Source organism: Pongo pygmaeus, chromosome 9 (assembly GCF_028885625.2).
Source record: "Pongo pygmaeus isolate AG05252 chromosome 9, NHGRI_mPonPyg2-v2.0_pri, whole genome shotgun sequence".
Taxonomy (NCBI): domain Eukaryota; kingdom Metazoa; phylum Chordata; class Mammalia; order Primates; family Hominidae; genus Pongo; species Pongo pygmaeus.
The window spans coordinates 74,798,445-74,818,609 of record NC_072382.2 but is presented as its reverse complement, the minus strand read 5'-3'; the positions used below and the strand labels follow the sequence as shown (position 1 = coordinate 74,818,609).

The window sequence follows — 20,165 nt, the reverse complement described above, 5'->3', positions numbered from 1 at the left end:
TACACATCAGCAGCAGATTTTTATTAGATGGAAGATAACAAGCATTACCTCATAGGTAAGTGGTAACAAATGGCAAGTACAGCCATTTCACAGAGGAGTGAGGACATTACTGACTATGGGAATGGGTACTTATGAAATCTAAGGGTCAGGTCTCCTGATGAACTCTGACTACCCAGTAAGCTCTTCTCCTTGGCACTCAATATGACCACTGCTGGCATGAAAGGGTCTACAGTAGCTACTTCAACTTGGCCAACAGTTCTTCCAGTTCTGGTCGAGCTTTGAATCGTCCCTTGAAGTCTTCTTCAGTGTGCTAAGGAGAAGAAAAAGAAAATAAGTGGAAATTACTGCAGAGCTTTTAGTTACCCAGATATGCACAGCATCCAAAAAGGGCCCTTGAACCAGCTCTGTAGAGAATCATTCAGACCTTCAAGTAACTTCTATTATCTACTATGTAGCAGACTTATATTAGATACTGGGGATTCAAACTTGAATCAGACTTCCTCCTTGCTTTCAGTGAACTTATAGTCTGATTAGAAAAGACAGATATATGAAGATTTAATGTTAAAATGCTATAACTATCACAATAGAAGCATTTGAGAGAGAGAGAATACCAAAATTATTTACATAGGAAATAAAACAAACAGGGATTGGACTGTTTTAAGGCAGCATGACCAGCACATGCTGTCCCTGTCCCCAGATCTGTATGAAACCCAAATACCAACCAGATGAAGCTTGACAAGCATGGACTCAGAACAAGCAGAGCTGGATGGAGCAAATGGTACCAATCTAAGATGACCTCATACATCTGTGTCATAAGAAGGATCATCTTGGCAATTGGACCCAAATACTCAGTATTTAGGCTAAGACTCCTAATGTTCTCCAAGTTTTCCATGCCTGACTAAACATTCTATTGACTAGCATTCTTTATGAAATATATTCAGTCAAGCTACAGTCAAGCCTTGAAGATCCAGGAACCTTTTCTCTAACATATATTTTCCTATTTGTGTTCTGATTTATTACACCATATACTATCTTAACCCATGTTGTTTCTTCCACACAACTGCCTGAAAGGAGAGAATTCTGGGGCCTCACAGGCTCACCACCAACATCAGGATGCTGTGCTGAAAGTCAGCACTCATAGGCCACAAAGCATCATCCCTGATGCCTCAGAAGCTGGACTAATGATGACAGTGTCATCAGAGTGTACAACTTTTCTGATTATTATTTAGGTCACATTATCCACATTTCTCTGCTCTTTCTAAAGCCAAGAAGTCCAGATGTTCTTATCCTTATTTTGAGCATATGCAGGCCAGCAGGGGCCTCTTCTCAAACCAGCACCTACCTCCTTCACTGACAGTCTGACACCTTCAGGAAGACTGCTTTGGATTATTTCCAGGAAAATTTCTGCAAACGTAGCACTCAAACCGCTGATCTGCAAAATGAAAGAAGGTGCTCTAAGAGGTGGGAAGAGCTGAAAATGAGGTAACTGGGCAGACATGGTATGGGTTCAAATGCCAGCTCCAGTAGAGTCTGGAGAGCCCAAGGGTGGAAGATTAACACCAAAACTGGTTTCTGAGCTGGCCTCTACAGGATTTCTCCTGCCATCTGCCAAGGTGCTGAGATGGTCACTGCCAATATCTGCTCCTGTGGGCATTAGATGTCATTACTGGACCAAGAGGTTTTAAAGTCCAGGGTCTCTTTCTATTGCCCAGGCTGGAGGGCAGTAGAACAATCATAGCTCACCGCAACCTTGAACTCCTGGGTTCAAGTGGTCCTCCCACCTCAGCCTCCAGAGTAGTTGGGACTACAGGCACATGCCACCAGTCCCGGCTAATTTTTTATTTTTATTTTTTGGTAGAAACAGGGTCTTGCTATGTTGCCCAGACTGGTCAAATTCCTAGCCTCATGCAATCCTCCCACTTTGGCCTCCAAAAATGCTAGGTTTACAGGCATGAACCATGGCACCCAACTCAGGCTGACTTTCTTATTTATTTATTTATTTTTGAGATGGAGTCTTGCTCTGTTGGCCCCAGGCTGGAATGAAGTGGCAATATCTCGGCTCACTGCAACCTCTGCCTCCTAGGTTCAAGCAATTCTCCTGCCTCAGCCTCCCAAGCAGCTGAGATAACAGGTGCCTGCCACCATGCCTGGCTAATTTTTGTTTTCGTTTTGTTTTGTTTTTGAGATGGAGTTTCGCTCTTGTTGCCCAGGCTGGAGTGCAATGGTGCAATCTTGGCTCACTGCAACCTCTACCTCCCGGGTTCAAGTGATTCCCCTGCCTCAGCCTCCTGAGTAACTGGGATTACAGGCATGCGCCACCATGCGTGGCTAATTTTGTATTTTTAGTAGAGATGGGGTTTCTTCATGTTGGTGAGGCTGGTCTCAAACTCCCAACCTCAGGTGGTCCGCCCGCCTCGGCCTCCCAAAATGCTGGGATTACAGGTGTGAGCCACCGTGCCCGGCTAATTTTTGTATTTTTAGTAGAGCCAGGGTTTCACCATGTTGGCCAGCCAAGGTTTCACCATGTTGGCCAGGCTGGTCTCAAACTCCTCACCTCAAGTGATCCGCCCGCCTTGTTCTCCCAACTCACCTCAAGTGATCCGCCCGCCTTGTTCTCCCAAAGTGCTGGGATTACAGGTGTGAACCACCGTGCCCGGGCACTGACTTTCTGATTCAACTCAGCTTTGCCCATATCCAGGCATACCAGGACCTGACTGGTGTCAAACGCTGTGCTAAGAACACCGAGGTGAATCAGATGTATGGTAAAAGGGCAGGCAGGGGGCTGCAAGGAACCACAAGAGAAATTCCTACCCAACTCAACCAAGGAAGGTCAAAAAAAGCTTCCAGAAGAGGTAGTATCTGAGTGAAATCTTGAAGAAAAACAAGAGTAAACTAGGAGAATTCAACAGTAATGTGGAGGATTTTGAAGGCAGAGGAAACAGCATTCAGTAAAATGTGGAGGCATAACAGTGTTAGGAAATTAAAACTAGCTCCATTGGCCGGGCACAGTGGTTCATGCCTGTAATCCCAGCACTTTGGGAGGCTGAGGTGGGCGGATCACCTGAGGTCAGTAGGTTGAGACCAGCCTAACCAACATGGAGAAACCCTGTCTCTACTAAAAATACAAAATTAGCTGGGCATGGTGGCGCATGCCTGTAATCCCAGCTACTCAGGAGGCTGAGGCAGGAGACCCGCTTGAACACAGGAGGCGAAGGTTGCGGTGAGCCGAGATCGCACCATTGCCTTCCAGCCTGGGCAGCAAGGGTGAAACTCTGTCTCCAAAAAAAATAAAAAACGAAAAACAACAACAACAAAAAAAACAAACTAGCTCCATGTGTGGCTGGAGTAAATGGGCTGTGAAGAGGAAAAGCAGGAGGAGAATCATGAAGGCACCTGAGTACCAACCTAAAGCATTCAAACTATTCTATGGGCTTCCGGCATGTCAGATCTGTCACAGGATATATTGTAAATAATTTAATCCTGATAATATTTAAAAAGCCAAAGATTGTACTTAGTTATTTTTTAAATTAGCATATTTAGACTTAAATTTAATATTCATTTTATTACCTTGCAATATGTTCCTTCAGTGGATCAAAAAAGGGTGATGCCTATACCATGGAATATTATTTGGCAATAAAAAGGAATGAAGTACCAATACAACAGAGATGAACCTTGAAAACATTACGCTAAGTGAAAGAAGCCTGACACAAAAGGCCATTTAATGTACAATTCCATTGAAATAAAGAGATAAATCCATAGAGATAGAAAGTAGATTAGTGGTTGTAAGGGGTTAGGGCGACCAAGAAAGAGGAGTGACTGCTAATGGGTACACGGTTTCTTTTAGGGTGATGAAAATGTTCTAAAATTGATTGTGGGAATAGTTGCATAACTCTTTGACCATATTAAAAACCATTTTTATTGTATACTTCAAATTGGTAAATTGTATGATATGTCCATTATATATCAATTAATGCTCTTATTCAAAGGGGGATGATGTTAAAGCTGGGAAGCTGTGAATTTTTTATACCTCTGGGTACTCTCGTGGTGGTGTGGCTGGCACCCATCATTATCTCAGGAAGAAAAGAGGACAACTGCTAGAGATCAAAGGAAGGCAGCCACTGAGGGGTTTCAAGCAGGAAAATGACATGATCACTTGGTATGGGGGTAAAGTGAAGTGGATGAATCTGAAAGATTTTTAGGAAGTAGAAGCTATAGAATTTGGTGAATGAATGGATGTCAGAGGACAAAGAAGGGTGACACATTAGGCTCAAAGGTGGGGAGGATTACAGAAAAAGAGGAAAATCAGTCCCTCTACAACTAGTTTTGCATAGACGGAGTGCAGGGAGGACTCCTGTGGAACATCCAAGTCGAGAAGGCCAGTAGACAACTGGGTATCAAGTTTCAAGCCTCAGCCAACAGATCAGGACTAGAGATATATACATCTGGGGGTTATCAGTATTTAAATGATGATCACTGAGGCCTAAGGAATGAATGAGACTGCATAGGGGGAAGGTATTATAAAAGGAGAGATGGAGGCATCAAGAACTGAACCCTGGAGAACACCATTATTCAAGAAAGAAAAGAAAAGAGCATAACAGAAAGTGAAAAAGTGGACAGAGAAAAGAACCAGGAGAAGCAAATACATTTTTTATTCTCCTGGAGTGCCTACCTGAACCACTCGCTCATGGGTGGTAAGCACTGAGTCCAGGAACATTTTGCTGCCTTGGTCCTGCAACTGCAACACTTCTATGGTTTTGGTTGGCATCGCATAACTGTGGGAAGAAAGAGTCAGCTATAGTGAGTGTTCACTGAAGCTAGCAGCCACTTCAATCATAGTAGTCCATGAGTATAGCCACTATGGCATGCAATAGTTCCCGGAATGTAGGGGATGCTTATCTGCAACCAGGAGCAAAGTAACTAGATCCCTCTTACCTCCTTCAAAACTCCCTAAGCAAATACACCATGTTTAATGCAGTTCTGCATCTCTAATCATACTTAATACTCCGAAAAAAAAAATACAATACTCCGAATAAAACCTGGTGATTAATAATAAATAATTTGTTGCTACTGAAGAATAGCCCATTCTAAAACAATCAAGTGACCAGATGTGGTGGCGCACACCTGTAATACCAGCAATTTGGGAGGCCAGGGCAGCCGGATGGCTTGAGCTCAGGAATTCAAGACCAGCCTGGGCAACACAGTAAGACCCTGTCTCTACAAATATACAAAAATTAGCTAGGTGTGGTGGCACACACCTGTAGTCCCAGCTACTCAGGAGGCTGAGGTGGGCAGATTGTTTGAACACAGGAGGTCAAGGATGCAGTGAGCCAAGATTGCACCACTGCACTCCAGCATGGGCAACAGAGGAAGACTGTCTCAAAAAAAAAGAAAAAGAAAAAAGAATCAAGCTCATCACTAGGTATGCTTTGGAGGCTAACCTTGGGTATTTAATCTGTTCTGGAGAAATAAGGCATGAAAATTAATTGTTCTAGAACAGGATTTCTCAACCTCAGTGCTACTGACATTTTAGACCAGATAATTCTTTGTTGTAGGGGCTGACCTACACATCCATATACATCCCTCTACCCACTGGATATCTGTAGTATACCCCAAGTGGTGATAGTCAAAACTACCTCCAGATATTGTTAATTTTCCCCTGAGGGGCAACTTCTCCCAGATTATAGAGTTTATGCTTACTAAAATCGGCTTCAGCAAGTCTACATGTTGCAGTGAAAATAACACGGAACGTGGAGTCAAGTGTCAGTCCTGCTACTTATTAGCAATATTTACTTAGGTAAGTCATTCCCCCTCTGGGCCTCAGTTTCTTCATGTATAAACAAGATAACCATCTAGGCCTATATCAACAGAGAATTGTGAAGACCAGTATATTAATAAGACCGGACTAATGGCTACATGGAAATATGTTAGTAGTGTTGTGTTCATCTTATCAAAAAGTTCATCAAACTGAAGATAAATTAAATAAGATTCCTAAATTTTCATGTGTCACAAAATCATCACTTAATAGCAAGGGGCATGACCCTCTACAAAAGAAAGAAGTAGACCTCTACAAAAGAAGTAGACCTCTTTTGTAGGTGGACCTCTACAAAAGAAGTTTAGTGTAATAGGCCAGGCGCAGTGGCTCACGCCTGTAATCTCAGCACTTTGGGAGGCTGAGGCAGGTGGATCACAAGATCAGGAGTTTAGAAGTAATGGAAAATGGACTAGAGACATTGACAGTCAGTCCTGGAGTTAAATATTGGCTCCGCCAATTATTACCTATTTGAATTTGGAAATTCAGGTTTCCGAGTCTCCATTTCTTCTGCTATAAATTGAAAATAATAATACCTAATTCATAGAGTTGTTGTAATGAATAAATGAGATTACATAAGTAGTTGCCTGGCATAAGGTCAGTAAATGCAAGATATTGCAAATTCTTTCAGGTAGTCTTTCTAAATAACATCCCTCCTGCTTTTCAGCATTATCTCTGATCTCCTCTTCTTCTGATTCAAATATAGTAATAACTTTCCAACATAAAAAAATGGGGATACAATCATAGACTTCTTATGGATGTTCAAGTGAAATAATTGTGTTTCAGAAAAATAAAAACACCCTAAAATACTATTTTTCTTTTTTGGCATTCTGCAGATAGGACTGACTAAAGTGGGAATTGTCCATTCCTGCCACTAATAATGGGTTTTATTCTTTAACACTTACTTCAGCAAGATTTCATTGATTTGTTTACTCATTCACTCAACAAATATTTACTAACAGCGTGCTCTGTTCTAGGCACCCTGATGGGCAATAAGAAGTCTATGCATGCGGTGGCTCACGCCTGTAATCCCAGCCCTTTGGGAGGTTGAGGCAGGTGGATCACCTGAGGTCAGGAGTTCAAGACCAGCCTGACCAACATGGTGAAACTCTGTCTCTACTAAAAATACAAAAATTAGCTGGGTGTGCTGGCAGCCGCCTGTAATTCCAGCTACGCAGGAGGCTGAGGCAGGAGAATCACTTGAACCTGGGAGGTGGAGGTTGCAGTGAGCTGAGGTCACGCCACTATACTCCAGCCTGGGCAACAGAGCAAGACTGTCTCAAAAAAAAAAAAAAAAAAGTCTATGCGGCCAGGCGTGGTGGCTCCCACCTGTAATGTGAGCACTTTGGGAGGCCAAGACAGGAGGATTGCTTAAGCCCAGGAGTTCAAGACTAGCCTGGGCAACCTACTGAGACCCTGTCTCTATTTAGAAAAAAAAAAAAGAAAAAAGTCGGCCGGGCGCAGTGGCTCACTCCTGTAATCCCAGCACTTTGGGAGGCCGAGGCAGCTGGATCACCTGAGGTCAGGAGTTCGAGACCAGCCTGGCTAACATGGTGAAAACCTGTCTCTACTAAAAATACAAAAAATTAGCTGGGCGTGGTGGTGAGCGCCTGTAGTCCCTACTACTCGGGAGGCTGAGGCAAAAGAATCACTTGAACCTGGGAGGTGGAGGTTGCAATGAGCCAAGATCATGCTACCTCACTCCAGCCTGGGTGACAGAGCAAGGCTCAGTCTCAAAAAAAAAGGTCTATGCTTTCAAGGAGCTCACTGTGAGTGTTTTAAAGAGATAAGTAAGTATATAAACATTGTACTACAGTAAGACAAAGGCAATAATAGGTATGTGCTGAATACTATAGGGACAAGAAGGGGAGGAAAGGGGGGCTCAGGGAAAGCCTCACAGGAGGTAGTGATTTATCAAGATGTAGAACAGGCCTTTAAGTATGTAAGAGTACATATGGGTTTTTTTATTTTTTTATTTTTTATCTACACTATTTTGTACCTTCCAAATTTTCTGCAATAAACATTGCTTTGATGATCAGACAGTAAAATGGAAGGAAATAAACGAAAGAATTGAATTTCACAAGTCAATCTAACATGACAAAATAATGCTATTTAGGGGGAGTATTGCCAAGAAAGGGACAAAAGGAAGTCTGCTGGGTTGCTGGGGAGCTTCACTTTATACAAGTTATATCTCAATTTTTAAAAATGTAAGTAGATTTTTTAAAAACAGAAGAGCAGCCTCATAGTGAGTGATGCTGAGTGATGCTTTTACTCTCAGCAGAGCACAGGGGCTGGTTCAACTTCAGGCTTAGAAGCTGCTCCCAGATGAGTGAGATTTCCATCTCCTCAGGCAGCTGCTCAGCAAAGGATGCCGGCAAATTAAGGGACCCACATGAGAGGCCTCTTCCTCGCCTCTCCTTCTGGGTGAGTTGTAGCTGCAGCAGTGCAAACCACTTAGAGAACAAAAGCTGGCATCCTGCTGTCTAGCCCAATTCCATCTCAAGGTCACGGCAATCATCCCCTACCCACCCTCCCCCGAGGAAAAATGGATTAAGATGAAATGAAAATCAGAAGAAAAGAATTTCATCTCTGAAAGGCTGGGTAGTGAGATTGCCTAACAATACGACAGTCTGAAAACCTCAATCAATGCAGAGAATTGAGTTGCTAAAAACAAACAGCTCTTTATGCTCTGAGCTGTTTGGAGCAAAGAGCCAGCAAAGAGGCAAAAAGCAGCACATTATTCATCTTGCTGTTCTAGGAATCATGTCCACCATGCCTGTTAGAATTCAATCCAAATCAACAAGTCTGTATTCAGTGCCTACTGTGTGTCAGGTACTTGGCAAGATCTTAGGGTTAGGCCACTAATGAAGACAGAAATAGTCCTTGCCTTACAAAGCTTAGAGTCTAATAGAAAAGACCAATAATAGTCAAGTAATTACAAGAGCAAGAAGTGCATGTTATGAAAGGGCAGTTAAATACCTTTTACTTCTTCTAAATGTATAACATAAAGATCTAACTTAATGAGGTTCCCTGAAGAAGTAACATTCAAGATGACATGTAAGAAAACAAACAAACAAAAATAAATAAATAAAGAGGCCGGGCACGGTGGCTCACGCCTGTAATCCCAGCACTTTGGGAGGCCGAGGCAGGTGGATCATGAGGTCAGGAGTTCAAGACCAACCTGGCCAAGATGGTGAAACCCCGTCTCCACTAAAAATACAAAAATTAGCTGGGCGTGGTGGCAGGCACCTGTAATCCCAGCTACTCAGGAGGCTGAGGCAGGAGAATTGCTTGAATCTGGGCAGCAGAGGTTGCGGTGAGCCGAAATCACACCACTGCACTCCAGCCTGGGCGACAGAGTGAGACTCCATCTCAAAATAAAAAAGATGGCATCTAAGAAAAAAGTAGAAGCTAGTTAGATGAAGAGAGGAAGAGCATATGCAAAGGTCCTGAGGTGGAAAGGGACAAAAACAAAGCCAGTGTAACTAGAGGTAGAGGGAGGTGGGGAGGGAAGTGTGAAGAGAGGCAAAGCAGGCTCTGGAGCACCTAGGAAGCTACATGAGAAACTTTTATTGTGATCCTACGGGAGTGGGAAGCCATCAAAGAATTTCAAGCACAAGAGTGACATACTCATATTTCCATCTAGAAAGATCACCCTAAATGCTGTATGGAGAACCAGTTAGAAGAACAGAGAATTAGGAAAAAAAGTAGGTTTAACTCCAGAACTTGCCACTTATTAGGTGTAAGAATAGGGAAAGCTACTATAACAATAATAATAGTAATAGTAATAATAATAGCAGATAACAGTTGCTGGACATAGTTCTACATACATTATATATAATAGCTCCCTTAATTTTCACTGTAGCCTTTTAAGGTAGGTGCTTTTAGTAACCCCATTTTACAGATGAGGAAACCAAGACACAAAGAGGTTGAGCAAACTGCCCCGATGTCATACAGTAAGAATACAGTGGAGCAAGAAAACTCAGGCAGTTTGGCTCCAGCACTGATACTTTGATCTACTATGTACAAGGTGTTTGAGTTAAATAATACACAAAAAAATGTACTTAGCTTGTTCAGAGTGCCTCACTGATAGTAGGTGCTCAACAAATGTAACTGCCTTCCTCCTTTCACTCAAATGCAGCCAGGGAATTACAGCTGAGTTTTTTAAAGAAAGTGTTTTGGTTGGTTGGTTGGTTGTTTTTGGACTAGATAGTTTTTTAATCTATAATCCAGGAGTACACAACCATGCAGCACTGACCACTTAGCCAGATGTAAAATAAACTAGCTTCTTACCACAACTACCCTATAAACATTGCAACTAGGCCAGGCACGGTGGCTCATACCTGTAATCCTAGCACTTTGGGAGGCCAAGGCGGGCGGATCACTTGAGGTCAGGAGTTTGAGACCAGTCTGGCCAACATAGTGAAACCCCATCTCTACTAAAAATACAAAAATTAGCCAGGCGTCGTGGTGGCGGGTGCCTGTAGTCCCAGCTACTCAGGAAGCTGAGGCTTGAGAATCGCTTGAATCCAGGAGTCAGAGGTTGCAGTGAGCTGAGATCGCACCACGGCACTCCAGCCTGAGCGACAGAGCAAGACTCTGACTCAAACAAACAAACAAAACATTGAAACTATTCCTTCTAAAATGACCCTAATCTTATGTGAACACACCAACTGGGGGGGAACTAGAAACCTAGCTATGTGGCAAAAAGTAAAAGCCAAAGGGAAAACAGCAATTCCGTGGTTAGCTGATGAAAAGCAGGAAATTCAGTGCCCTTCACTATAAAAGCAGCATCTGTAAAAAGAGTCCTAAAAATTTCAAACACTATTCCAAGGAACTGACTGACCCACTGTAGGTATGAGAATAACATTCTGTGAATGACATTTAATGTTCTTTGCCATCAACCTTTAAGAAGCTATCTCAGCCGGGCGCGGTGGCTCACGCCTGTAATCTCAGCACTTTGGGAGGCCAAGGTGGGCGGATCACGAGGTCAGGAGATCGAGACCATCCTAGCTAACAGGGTGAAACCCCCTCTCTACTAAAAGTACAAAAAATTAGCCGGGCGTGGTGGCGGGGGCCTGTAGTCCCAGCTACTCAGGAGGCTGAGGCAGGAGAATGGCGTCAACCCGGAAGGCGGAGCTTGCAGTGAGCCGAGATCTCGCCACTGCACTCTAGCCTGGGCGACAGAGCGAGGCTCCGTCTCAAAAAAAAAAAAAAAAAAAAAAAGAAGCTATCTCTAATTCCCTCCAGCTGAAAAAAAAATTCTTAATTATTACAACAGTAACATTAGTAACAGAATGTTTACAATGTGCCAGTGTCTGTGCTAAGTGCTGTCATGTACCATCTTGTTTCATTTTCAGAGCTCAAAGAAACAGAAAAAATTATCATCCTCATTATATAGATGAGGAAACTGAGGCTCAGAATTTCCCAAGGTCATATTGCTAATAACTGATAGAACTAGAATATGAATGCCAACAATTTGATTCCAGAGCTTGTGCTCGTTTTTTAATGTTTAATTTTTGTGGGTCCATAGCAGGTATATATATTTATAGGGTATATGGGATATTTTGATACAGGCATACAATGCATAAGAATCACATCAGGGTAAATGGGATATCCATCATCTCAAGCATTTATCCCTTGTGCTACAAACAATCCAACTATACTCTTTTAGTTATTTGTAAATGTACAATTAAATTATCAACTATAGTCACCCTGTTGTGCTATCAAATATTAGATCTTATTCAATCTTTCTATTTTTTGATACCCATTAACCATCCCCACTTCTCCTCCAGCCCCCACTGCCCTTCCCAGCCTCTGGTAACCATCATACTACTCTCTATCTCTGAGTTCAATTGTTTTTAATTTTAGCACCCACAAATAAATGAGAACATGCAATGTTTGTCTTTTTGTGCCTGGCTTATTTCACTTAACATAATAACCTCCAGTTCCATCTATGTTGTTGCTAATGACAGGATCTCATTCATTTTTATGGGTGAATACTACTCTATGTATACATGTACATTTTCTTTATCCATTCACCTGTTGACAGACACTCCGGTTGCTTCCAAATCTTGGCTATTGTGAATAGTGCTGCAATAAATACGGGAGTGCAGATATCTTTTCAATATACTGATTTCCTTTCTTTGGAGTTTATACCTAGCAGTGAGATTGCTAGATCATCTGGTAGCTCAATTTTTAGTTTTTTGAGGAACTTCCAAACTGTTCTCCATAATGGTTGTACTAACTTTCAATCCCATCAACAGTGTATAAAGGTTCCTTTTTCTCCACATCCTCGTCAACATTTGTTATTCCCTGTCTTTTGGATAAAAGCCATAAAGAGATGATATCTCACTGTAGTTTTGATTTGCATTTCTCTGACGATCAGTGATGTTGAGCACTTTTTCATAGGCCTGTTTGCCATCTGTACATCTTTTAAGATAAACGTCTATTCAGATCTTTTGTCCATTTTTAAATTAGATTATTAGATTTTTTTTTTTTGCTATAGAGTTGTTTGAGCTCCTTATATATTCTGGTTATTAATCCCTTGTCAGCTAGATACCTTGCAAATATTTTCTCCCATTCTGTGGGCAGAGCTTGTACTCTTAACCACATATTATTTCAAGTGTGGTCCATAGACAAGCTGCCAGTGAACAGCCTAATTGTCACTGGTCCATGACAGACAAGAAATGTGCAACCAGTCACTAAACAAACCGCATGATTCAGCCAAGTTTTTTCTTAATATCAAGACTTTCCTAATGAAGGAAACCAAGTATTAATGTACATTTTGGCATAAGTTCCTGACATCTTCTCGGAATGGTACTTTGAGAAGCACTACTCTAAATTACTATGTTACTCTGCCTCTTTGAGCTGTAATTGTAGTTTATGTTTCACATTATGTTATAATTATGTTTCTCGGTATGTATGTACATGCATGTATGTGTGCATTCACTGTGTGTGTATGTTCCCTGAAACTAGGAGGTTCACCTTAATATCTCCCAGAATGTCTAGTGCAGTGCTCACCACGTAGCAAGAAGAGGCTCAATCAATAGTTTTTGAATTAATTCATTAAAATGACTTTCATTAATTTAGCAACTGTATACCACACAACTGGAATGTATAGTGATATTTAAAAACCTGTCATTCTTTCAATCATGACTGAATGTCTCCCATATGGCAGGCCTTGTAGTGGGTGCTAAAGAAACAAAGAACACAGTCCCCATCCAGAAGGAAACTACTGTCAGAGGGAAAAGGAACTGCCACATGAATAGATCATTCGAGCCCAGAGCACTAAGTGACATGAGGTATGTGTCAAGTGCTGAAAGAGGAACCAACTCTCTGGGGCATCAGAAAGAGATAAAGCACATTTTTAGAACTGAAGTACTGTCAGCTATGAGAGCTAAAGTCACAGCTTATTATCAAATCTCCTAAAGAACATTTTTTAGCACAGTTGTACTCTGATGTATAAAGGTTTAAAAGTTCAAATTTGGCTGAAGGACTTAAAATAAGACCCTATATAACTGAAAATACTTGTCAAGTTACTGGTTCTGTGCTTTCAGCCTTTCTAAGCCTTGATTTCCACATCTGTTAAATGGGAATATACTAATATCTAATGAGTAAGAAAGTATAATTTTTGTTTGTCCAATATGGTGGCACCCAGTGGCGGTGTGAACTGGAAGGAGTTCGCCCAGTTCCAGGAATTACTCAAAGTGATAAGGACAAGTGATGACAGAATAGTATATAAATTAAACACTAAGGTTCCAACAGCTTCCTTTGTAGGGAAAATTGATGCCAGCCAAACCTGTAAACAAATTTATGGGTCTTTGATGGCAGTTCTTGCCAGTAGGAACAGAGTCATAAAAAATTGTATAGCCCAGGCCAGGTGCGGTGGCTCAGGCCTGTAATCCCAGCACTTTGGGAGGCCGAGGAGGGCGGATCACAAGGTCAGGAGATCAAGACCATCCTGGCTAACATGGTGAAACCCTGTCTCTACCAAAAATACAAAAAATTAGCCAGGTGTTGTGGTGGGTGCCTATAGTCCCAGCTACTCAGGAGGCTGAGGCAGGAGAATGGAGTGAACCTGGGAGGCAGAGGTTGCAGTGAGTCGAGATCACGCCGCTGCATTCCAGCCTGGGCAACAGAGCGAGACTCCGTCTCAAAAAAAAAAAATTGTATAGCCCAGACCTCAGAAGTAGTAAAAAACCTCCGAGAAGAGACAGAAAATAATTTGGACAACTTAATGTTATTAAAGCAACTTAGAAAAGAGCAGACAAAGTTGAAATGGATGCAATCAGAACTGAATGTTGAAGAAATGGTAAAAGACAAAGGCTAGAAGGTGTTTAATAAATGGTGTCAAATTCACTTCAAGCCTCCAAAGAATAAATAAAGAAAGAGAGATACTTTTTTTTTTAAAGGACTGGGTCATCTCATAAGAGGTAAGTATGACAGATATCAGGAGGGCAGGCTTCCTAGGATGATCTGTGAGCCAACAGTCCAAGACCTTTTGTTGATTTCAGCTCCACTTAGCCAAGACCTCAAGTATAAATAATTCTGATAATTATGGAGTCATCAACTGCTATTTTATATTGATTCTGTAAAAAAAAAAAAGTTTTGTTATTAAAATAACTTTCTGACTCAGTGTAAAAAAAAAAAAAGCAACTGTAATTTTTGCCATATCCACATACCATGTCATATACTACCTTGCCACAGTGACAGATCACCTAAGCTACATTTTTGTTGTTGTTGTTTTTAAGACAGGCTCTCTACTTTGTTGCCCAGGCTGGAGTGCAGTGGCACGATCTCAGTTCACCGCAACCTCTGCCTCCCGGGCTTAAACAATATTCCTGCCTCAGCCTCCCAAGTGGCAGGGACTACAGGCACACACCACCAAGCCAGGCTAGTTTTTGTATTTTTTATGTAGAGACAGGATTTCACCATGTTGCCCAGGCTAGTCTCAAACTCCTGAGCTCAAGCAGTCCATGCTCCTCAGCCTCCCAAAGTACTGGGATTACAGGTGTGAGCCACTGTGCCCAAGCCTTGATTTCTTATAAAATCAAACATATACTTCACTTACTATTTGACCCAACAATCATACTCCTAGAGAAATGAAGACGTGTGTTCTCACAAAAACCTGTACATATTTATAGTGGTTTTATTCATAATTGCCAAAAACTGGAAACAACACAAATGTCCTTCAATCAGGAAAGGAATAAACTGTGGTACATCCTTTCAATGAAATGCTATTCAGCAACAACAAAAAAAAACCAAACTACTTGCAGGCAACAACATAGATGAATCTCAAATACAGTATGCTAAGCAAAAGAAGAATCAAAAAGAAAAATACTATATGATTTTATTTGTATGGAATTCTGAAAAAGGCAAAACTATAAGGACAGAACATAGATAAAAAGTTGCTGCTGGGCGCAGTGGCTCACACCCGTAATCCCAGCACTTTGGGAGGCCAAGGCAGGCAGATCACCTGAGATCAGGAGTCTGAGACCAGCCTGACCAACATGGCAAAACCCCATGGCTGCTAAAAATACAAACATAAGCTGGGTGTGGTGGGGAACACCTGTAATCTCAGCTACTTGGGAGGCTGAAGCAGGAGAATCGCTTGAACCTGGGAGGCAGGGGTTGCAGTGAGCCGAGATTGCGCCACTGCACTCCAGCTCAGGCAACAGACCAAGAGTCCGTCTGAACAAAAACAAAAAACAAAAAGAATTAAAAAGGGACTGGGTGCAGTGGCTCATGCCTGTAATCCTAGCACTTGGAAAGGCCAAGACAGGTAGATTGCCTGACCTCAGGAGTCCAAGACCAGCCTGGGCAACATGGCAAACCCCATCTCTACTAAAAATACAAAAAATTAGCCAGGCGTGGTGGCACACACCTGTAGTCCCAGCTATTCCAGGGAGGTTGAGGCAGGAGAATCACTTGAACCCAGGAGATGGAGGTAGCAGTGAGTCGAGATCACACCACTTCACTCCAGCCTGGGTGACAAAGCAAGACTCTGTCTCCAAAATTAAAAAAAAAAAAAAAATTACAAAGGGAAGGAATTTCTACCCATGGGATTTAATGTTATTTAAGGAAAACCAGAGGGCATCCTATACTGTGTGAAATACTGATATAAGATATGTAAAGAGCCCAGACTGGAGCAGGTAGGTAGGGAGTAAATGTTACTTCCCTCTCCTACAGTCTTCCAACAAATCCAAAAACTACATAAAAGCAGAGCAGATAAAGAATATCTAAATACTGTAAATGGAGAGAGAAACTGTGTTAATGAATCAGAAGACTCAATATAAACAATTAAGATTTCAATTATTCCCAAATTGATCTACAGATTCAACACAATCCTAAAAAAAAAAAAAAAAAAAAAATCCCATCAGACTATTTTCTGTAGAATCAACAAGCTAATTCTAAAAATTTTTATGGAAAACCAAAGGACCTAGAATAGCCAAAATAATTTTGAAAAAGAAGAACAAAGTTAGAGTTGGTAATCAAACTACATTAATCAAGACAGTGGGTACAGGTGTAAGCATATACGTAACAGAATAGAGCAGAGAAATAGACCCACATATACACGGTCAACTGGCTGTCAAAAAAGGTGCTAAGATAATTCAGTGGAGAAAGAAAATCTTTCCAACAAATGGTGCTGGAAACAACTGAATATTTGTATGCCAAAAAAAAATAACTTTGACCCATTATATACAAAAATAATTAAAAATGTATCACAGACCTAAATATAATACTTAAAACTATAGAACTTCTAGGAGAAAACATAGGAAAATGTTTTTTTGCGACTGGGTCAGGCAAAGATTTCTTAGATATAAAAGCAAAAGCAGAAACCATAAGAGAAAAAGATTGATAAACTGAACTTCATTAAGCTTAACTTCTGCTCTTCAAAAGACATACTGTTAAGAGGACAACAAGATAAGTCATAGACAGAAAGAAAATATTTGCAAAACACATATCTGCAAAGGAACTGGTGGCCAGGCGCAGTGACTCACACCTGTAATCCCAGCACTTTGGGAGGTCAAGGTGGGTGGATCATTTGTGGTCAGGAGTTTGAGACTGGCCTGGCCAACATGGTGAAACCCCATCTCTATTAAAAATACAAAAATTAGGCTGGGCCCGGTGGCTCACACCTGTAATCCCAGCACTTTGGGAGGCCGAAGCGGGCAGATCACGAGGTCAGGAGACTGAGACCATCCTGGCTAACACAGTGAAACCCCGTCTCTACTAAAAATACAAAAACAAAATTAGCTGGGCATGGTGGCGGGCGCCTGTAGTCCCAGCTACTCGGGAGGCTGAAGAAGGAGAATGGCGTGAACCCAAGAGGCAGAGTTTGCAGTGAGCTGAGATTGTGCCACTGCACTCCAGCCTGGGCGACAGAGCAAGACTCCGTCTCAAAAAAAAAAAAGGAACTGCTATCTAAAAATAGATGAACAATTTTGAAAACCCAATAAGAAAACAAGCCATTTTTTAAAATGGACAAAAGATTTAAACAGACATATCATCAGGGAAGATACACAGATGACAAATAAGCACATGAAAAGATGCTCAACATCATTATTTTTAGTGAAGTGCAAATTAACACCACTATGAGATACCACTATAAACCTATTAATAGCTTTTTAAAAATTGATGATACCAACTGCTGACCAGGATGAAGAGTTGCCGGAACTCTCATACATTGCTGGTGGGAATAAAAAATGGTGCAGCCATTTTGGAAAACAATTTGGCAATTTCTTATAAAGTTAAACATAAACTTACTATACAATCCAGAAATTGGAGGCGAGGTTGGAGGTTGGAGGGAGGCAGAGGTTGCAGTTAGCCAAGATTGTGCCACTGCACTCCAGCCTGGGCAAGAGTGAGACAAAAAAAAAAAAAAAAAAAGAAAAAAAGAAAGGAAGCCTGGGCAACAAAGTGAGGCCCCATCTCTACAGAAAAATTTAAAATTAGCCAGGCATTCAGAGGACTAGGTCATATCAGGAAAATAAAAAATCAGCTTGGCGAGTTGGTGTTTGCCCGTAGTCCCAGCTATTTGGGAGAGAGAGGAGGATCGCTTGAGCCTAGGAGGTTGAGGCTGCAATAAGCAATGATCGCACCACTGCATACCAGCCTGGGTGGGAGAGAGAGACCATGACTGCATACCAGCCTGGGTAGGAGAGAGAGACCATGTCTCTAAAAGAAAAAAAGAAAAAGAAAGGAGGTGGGCGCAGTGGTTCACTCCTATAATCCCAGCACTTTGGGAGGCTGAGGCAGGCGATCACTTGAGGTCAGGAGTTCGAGACTAGCCTGGCCAACGTGGTTGGTGAAACCCCATCTCTACTAAAAATACAAAAATTAGCCAGGTGCGGTGGTGCGCACCTGTAATCCCAGCTATTCGGGAGGCTGAGGCAGAAGAATCACTTGAGGCAGGAGTTAGAGACCAGCCTGACTAACATGGTGAAACCCACGAGGTAGAGGTTGCAGGGAGCTAAGATTGCACCACTGCACTCCAGCCTGGGTGACAGATTGAGACTCTGTCTCAAAAAACAAAAAAAGAAAAAGAAAGGAAATTCTGACATATGCTACCACATGGATGACCTTTGAGGATATTATGATAAGTGAAAGAAGCCAGTCACAAAAAGACAAATACTATATGATTCCACTTACATGAGGTAGAGTAGTCAAAGTCAGAGACAGAAAGTAGAAGGGTAGTTACCAGGAGCTTAGGGGAGGAAGGAATGGGCAGTTATTGTTTAATGGGTACAGTTCCAGTGTTTGATTTTTTTAATCTTTTTTTTTTTTTTTTTTTTTTTTTTTTTTGAGACAGAGTCTTGCTCTGTTGCCCATGCTGGAGTGCAGTGGCACAATCTCAGCTCACTGCAACCTCCACTTCCTGGGTTCAAGCGATTCTCCTGCCTCAGCCTCTCAAGTAGCTGGGACTACAGGCGCGCACCACCGCACCCAGCTAATTTTTGTATTTTAGCAGAGAGAGGGTTTCGCCATGTTAGCCAAACTAGTCTCGAACTCCTGACCTCTGGTGATCCACCCGCCTTAGCCTGCCAAAGTGCTGGGATTACAGGCATGAGCTACCGCGCCTGGCTTGTTTTTTTAAATTTTGAGACAGCGTCTCACTCTGTCACTCAGGCTGGAGTGCAGTGGCAAGAACACGGCTCACTGCAGTCTCCACCTCCTAGACTCAAGCTATCCTCCCGCTTCACCCTCCCGAGTAGGTGGGACTACAGGCACATGCCATCATGCCCAACTAATTTTGTTATTTGTAGAGACGAGGTCTCACTATGTTGCCCAGGCAGGTCTCAAACTCCTGGGCTCAAGTGATCCTCCCACCTTAGCCTCCCAAAGTGCTGGGATTACAGGTGTGAGCCACTGCGCCCAGCTAGAGTTTCATTTTTATAAGATGAAAAGCATTATGGAGATGGATGGTGGTGATGCTTGTATAACATTATGAATGCATTTGATATCACTAAACTGTACAGTTAAAAATAGTTAAGCTGGTAACTTATGTGTATTTTACCATTAAAAAAAAAACTTGCAAAAACATGAAAGAATGTCACACACATTATACTAAGTGAAAGAGGCCAGCCACAAACAGCTACATACTGTGTAATTTCATTTATATGATATTCTGGAGAAGTTAAAACAATAGGGCCAGAAAATTGGTCTGTGGTTGCCAGGGACTTGAGTGGGGAAGAGGGAGAAGACTGACTACACCAGGGCACCAAAGAACTTTTCAGGTTAATAGAACAAATCTATATTTTTATTGTAGTACATTATATAACTAAAAAGAGTTAATTTTACTACATGTAAACCGTATCTCAAAAGCCTAGTTTAACAAAAAAGCAGAGCATTCCACCCACACCAAGAACATCCCATACAAAAGCACCTTCATACCTTTCCTCGACTTTAATGGAGAGAGAGTTGCAGAGGTTGTGAACATACTGGGCATAACTCTCTGCCAGGGTCATGTCATACGCAGTCAGATGAATGTTTAAAACCCCATATTCATAATCTGTCCCCAAATTAATGTCTCTCACTTCCACTTTTCCCCTCTTCTTCTTGGGCTGAAGAGAAAACAAAGAGAGAAAGAAAATAATCAAAGTATTATACAAGAAATTCTAATAATACTATCTTGATATTTTAAAAAGTCAATCTTTCTAATAAATTTGTTCACATTTTGCTCTCAGGTTACCCTACCTACAAACTGAAGTTCTCCTGGGAAGGAAAGAGCAGCTTCCCTTGCCAGTCTGGGCTGTGACATCAGCTAATGCAAGGAGAGAATATTGCTGTCATTACTTGAATACATGAATTACTTGAACATGAATACATGTGACTGTCTTCTGCTATTACCTTG

The 20,165-nt window shown here is 41.8% G+C and overlaps 1 protein-coding gene across 2 annotated transcripts in view; it reads right to left on the bottom strand.

Moving 5' to 3' along the window:
- The window catches only part of MRPL48 (mitochondrial ribosomal protein L48), a 76,593-nt gene continuing 56,428 nt past the window's right edge, over positions 1-20,165 (bottom strand). For both annotated transcript variants that reach the window (XM_054440911.2, XM_054440912.2), the window contains 4 exons: positions 19,706-19,875; positions 4,670-4,772; positions 1,343-1,432; positions 1-310 (listed from right to left, as the gene is read on the bottom strand). In XM_054440911.2, coding sequence (XP_054296886.2) covers positions 236-310; positions 1,343-1,432; positions 4,670-4,772; positions 19,706-19,875 — 438 coding nt within the window. In that variant the 3' untranslated portion in view covers positions 1-235. The remainder of the gene's footprint in view (positions 311-1,342; positions 1,433-4,669; positions 4,773-19,705; positions 19,876-20,165) is intronic.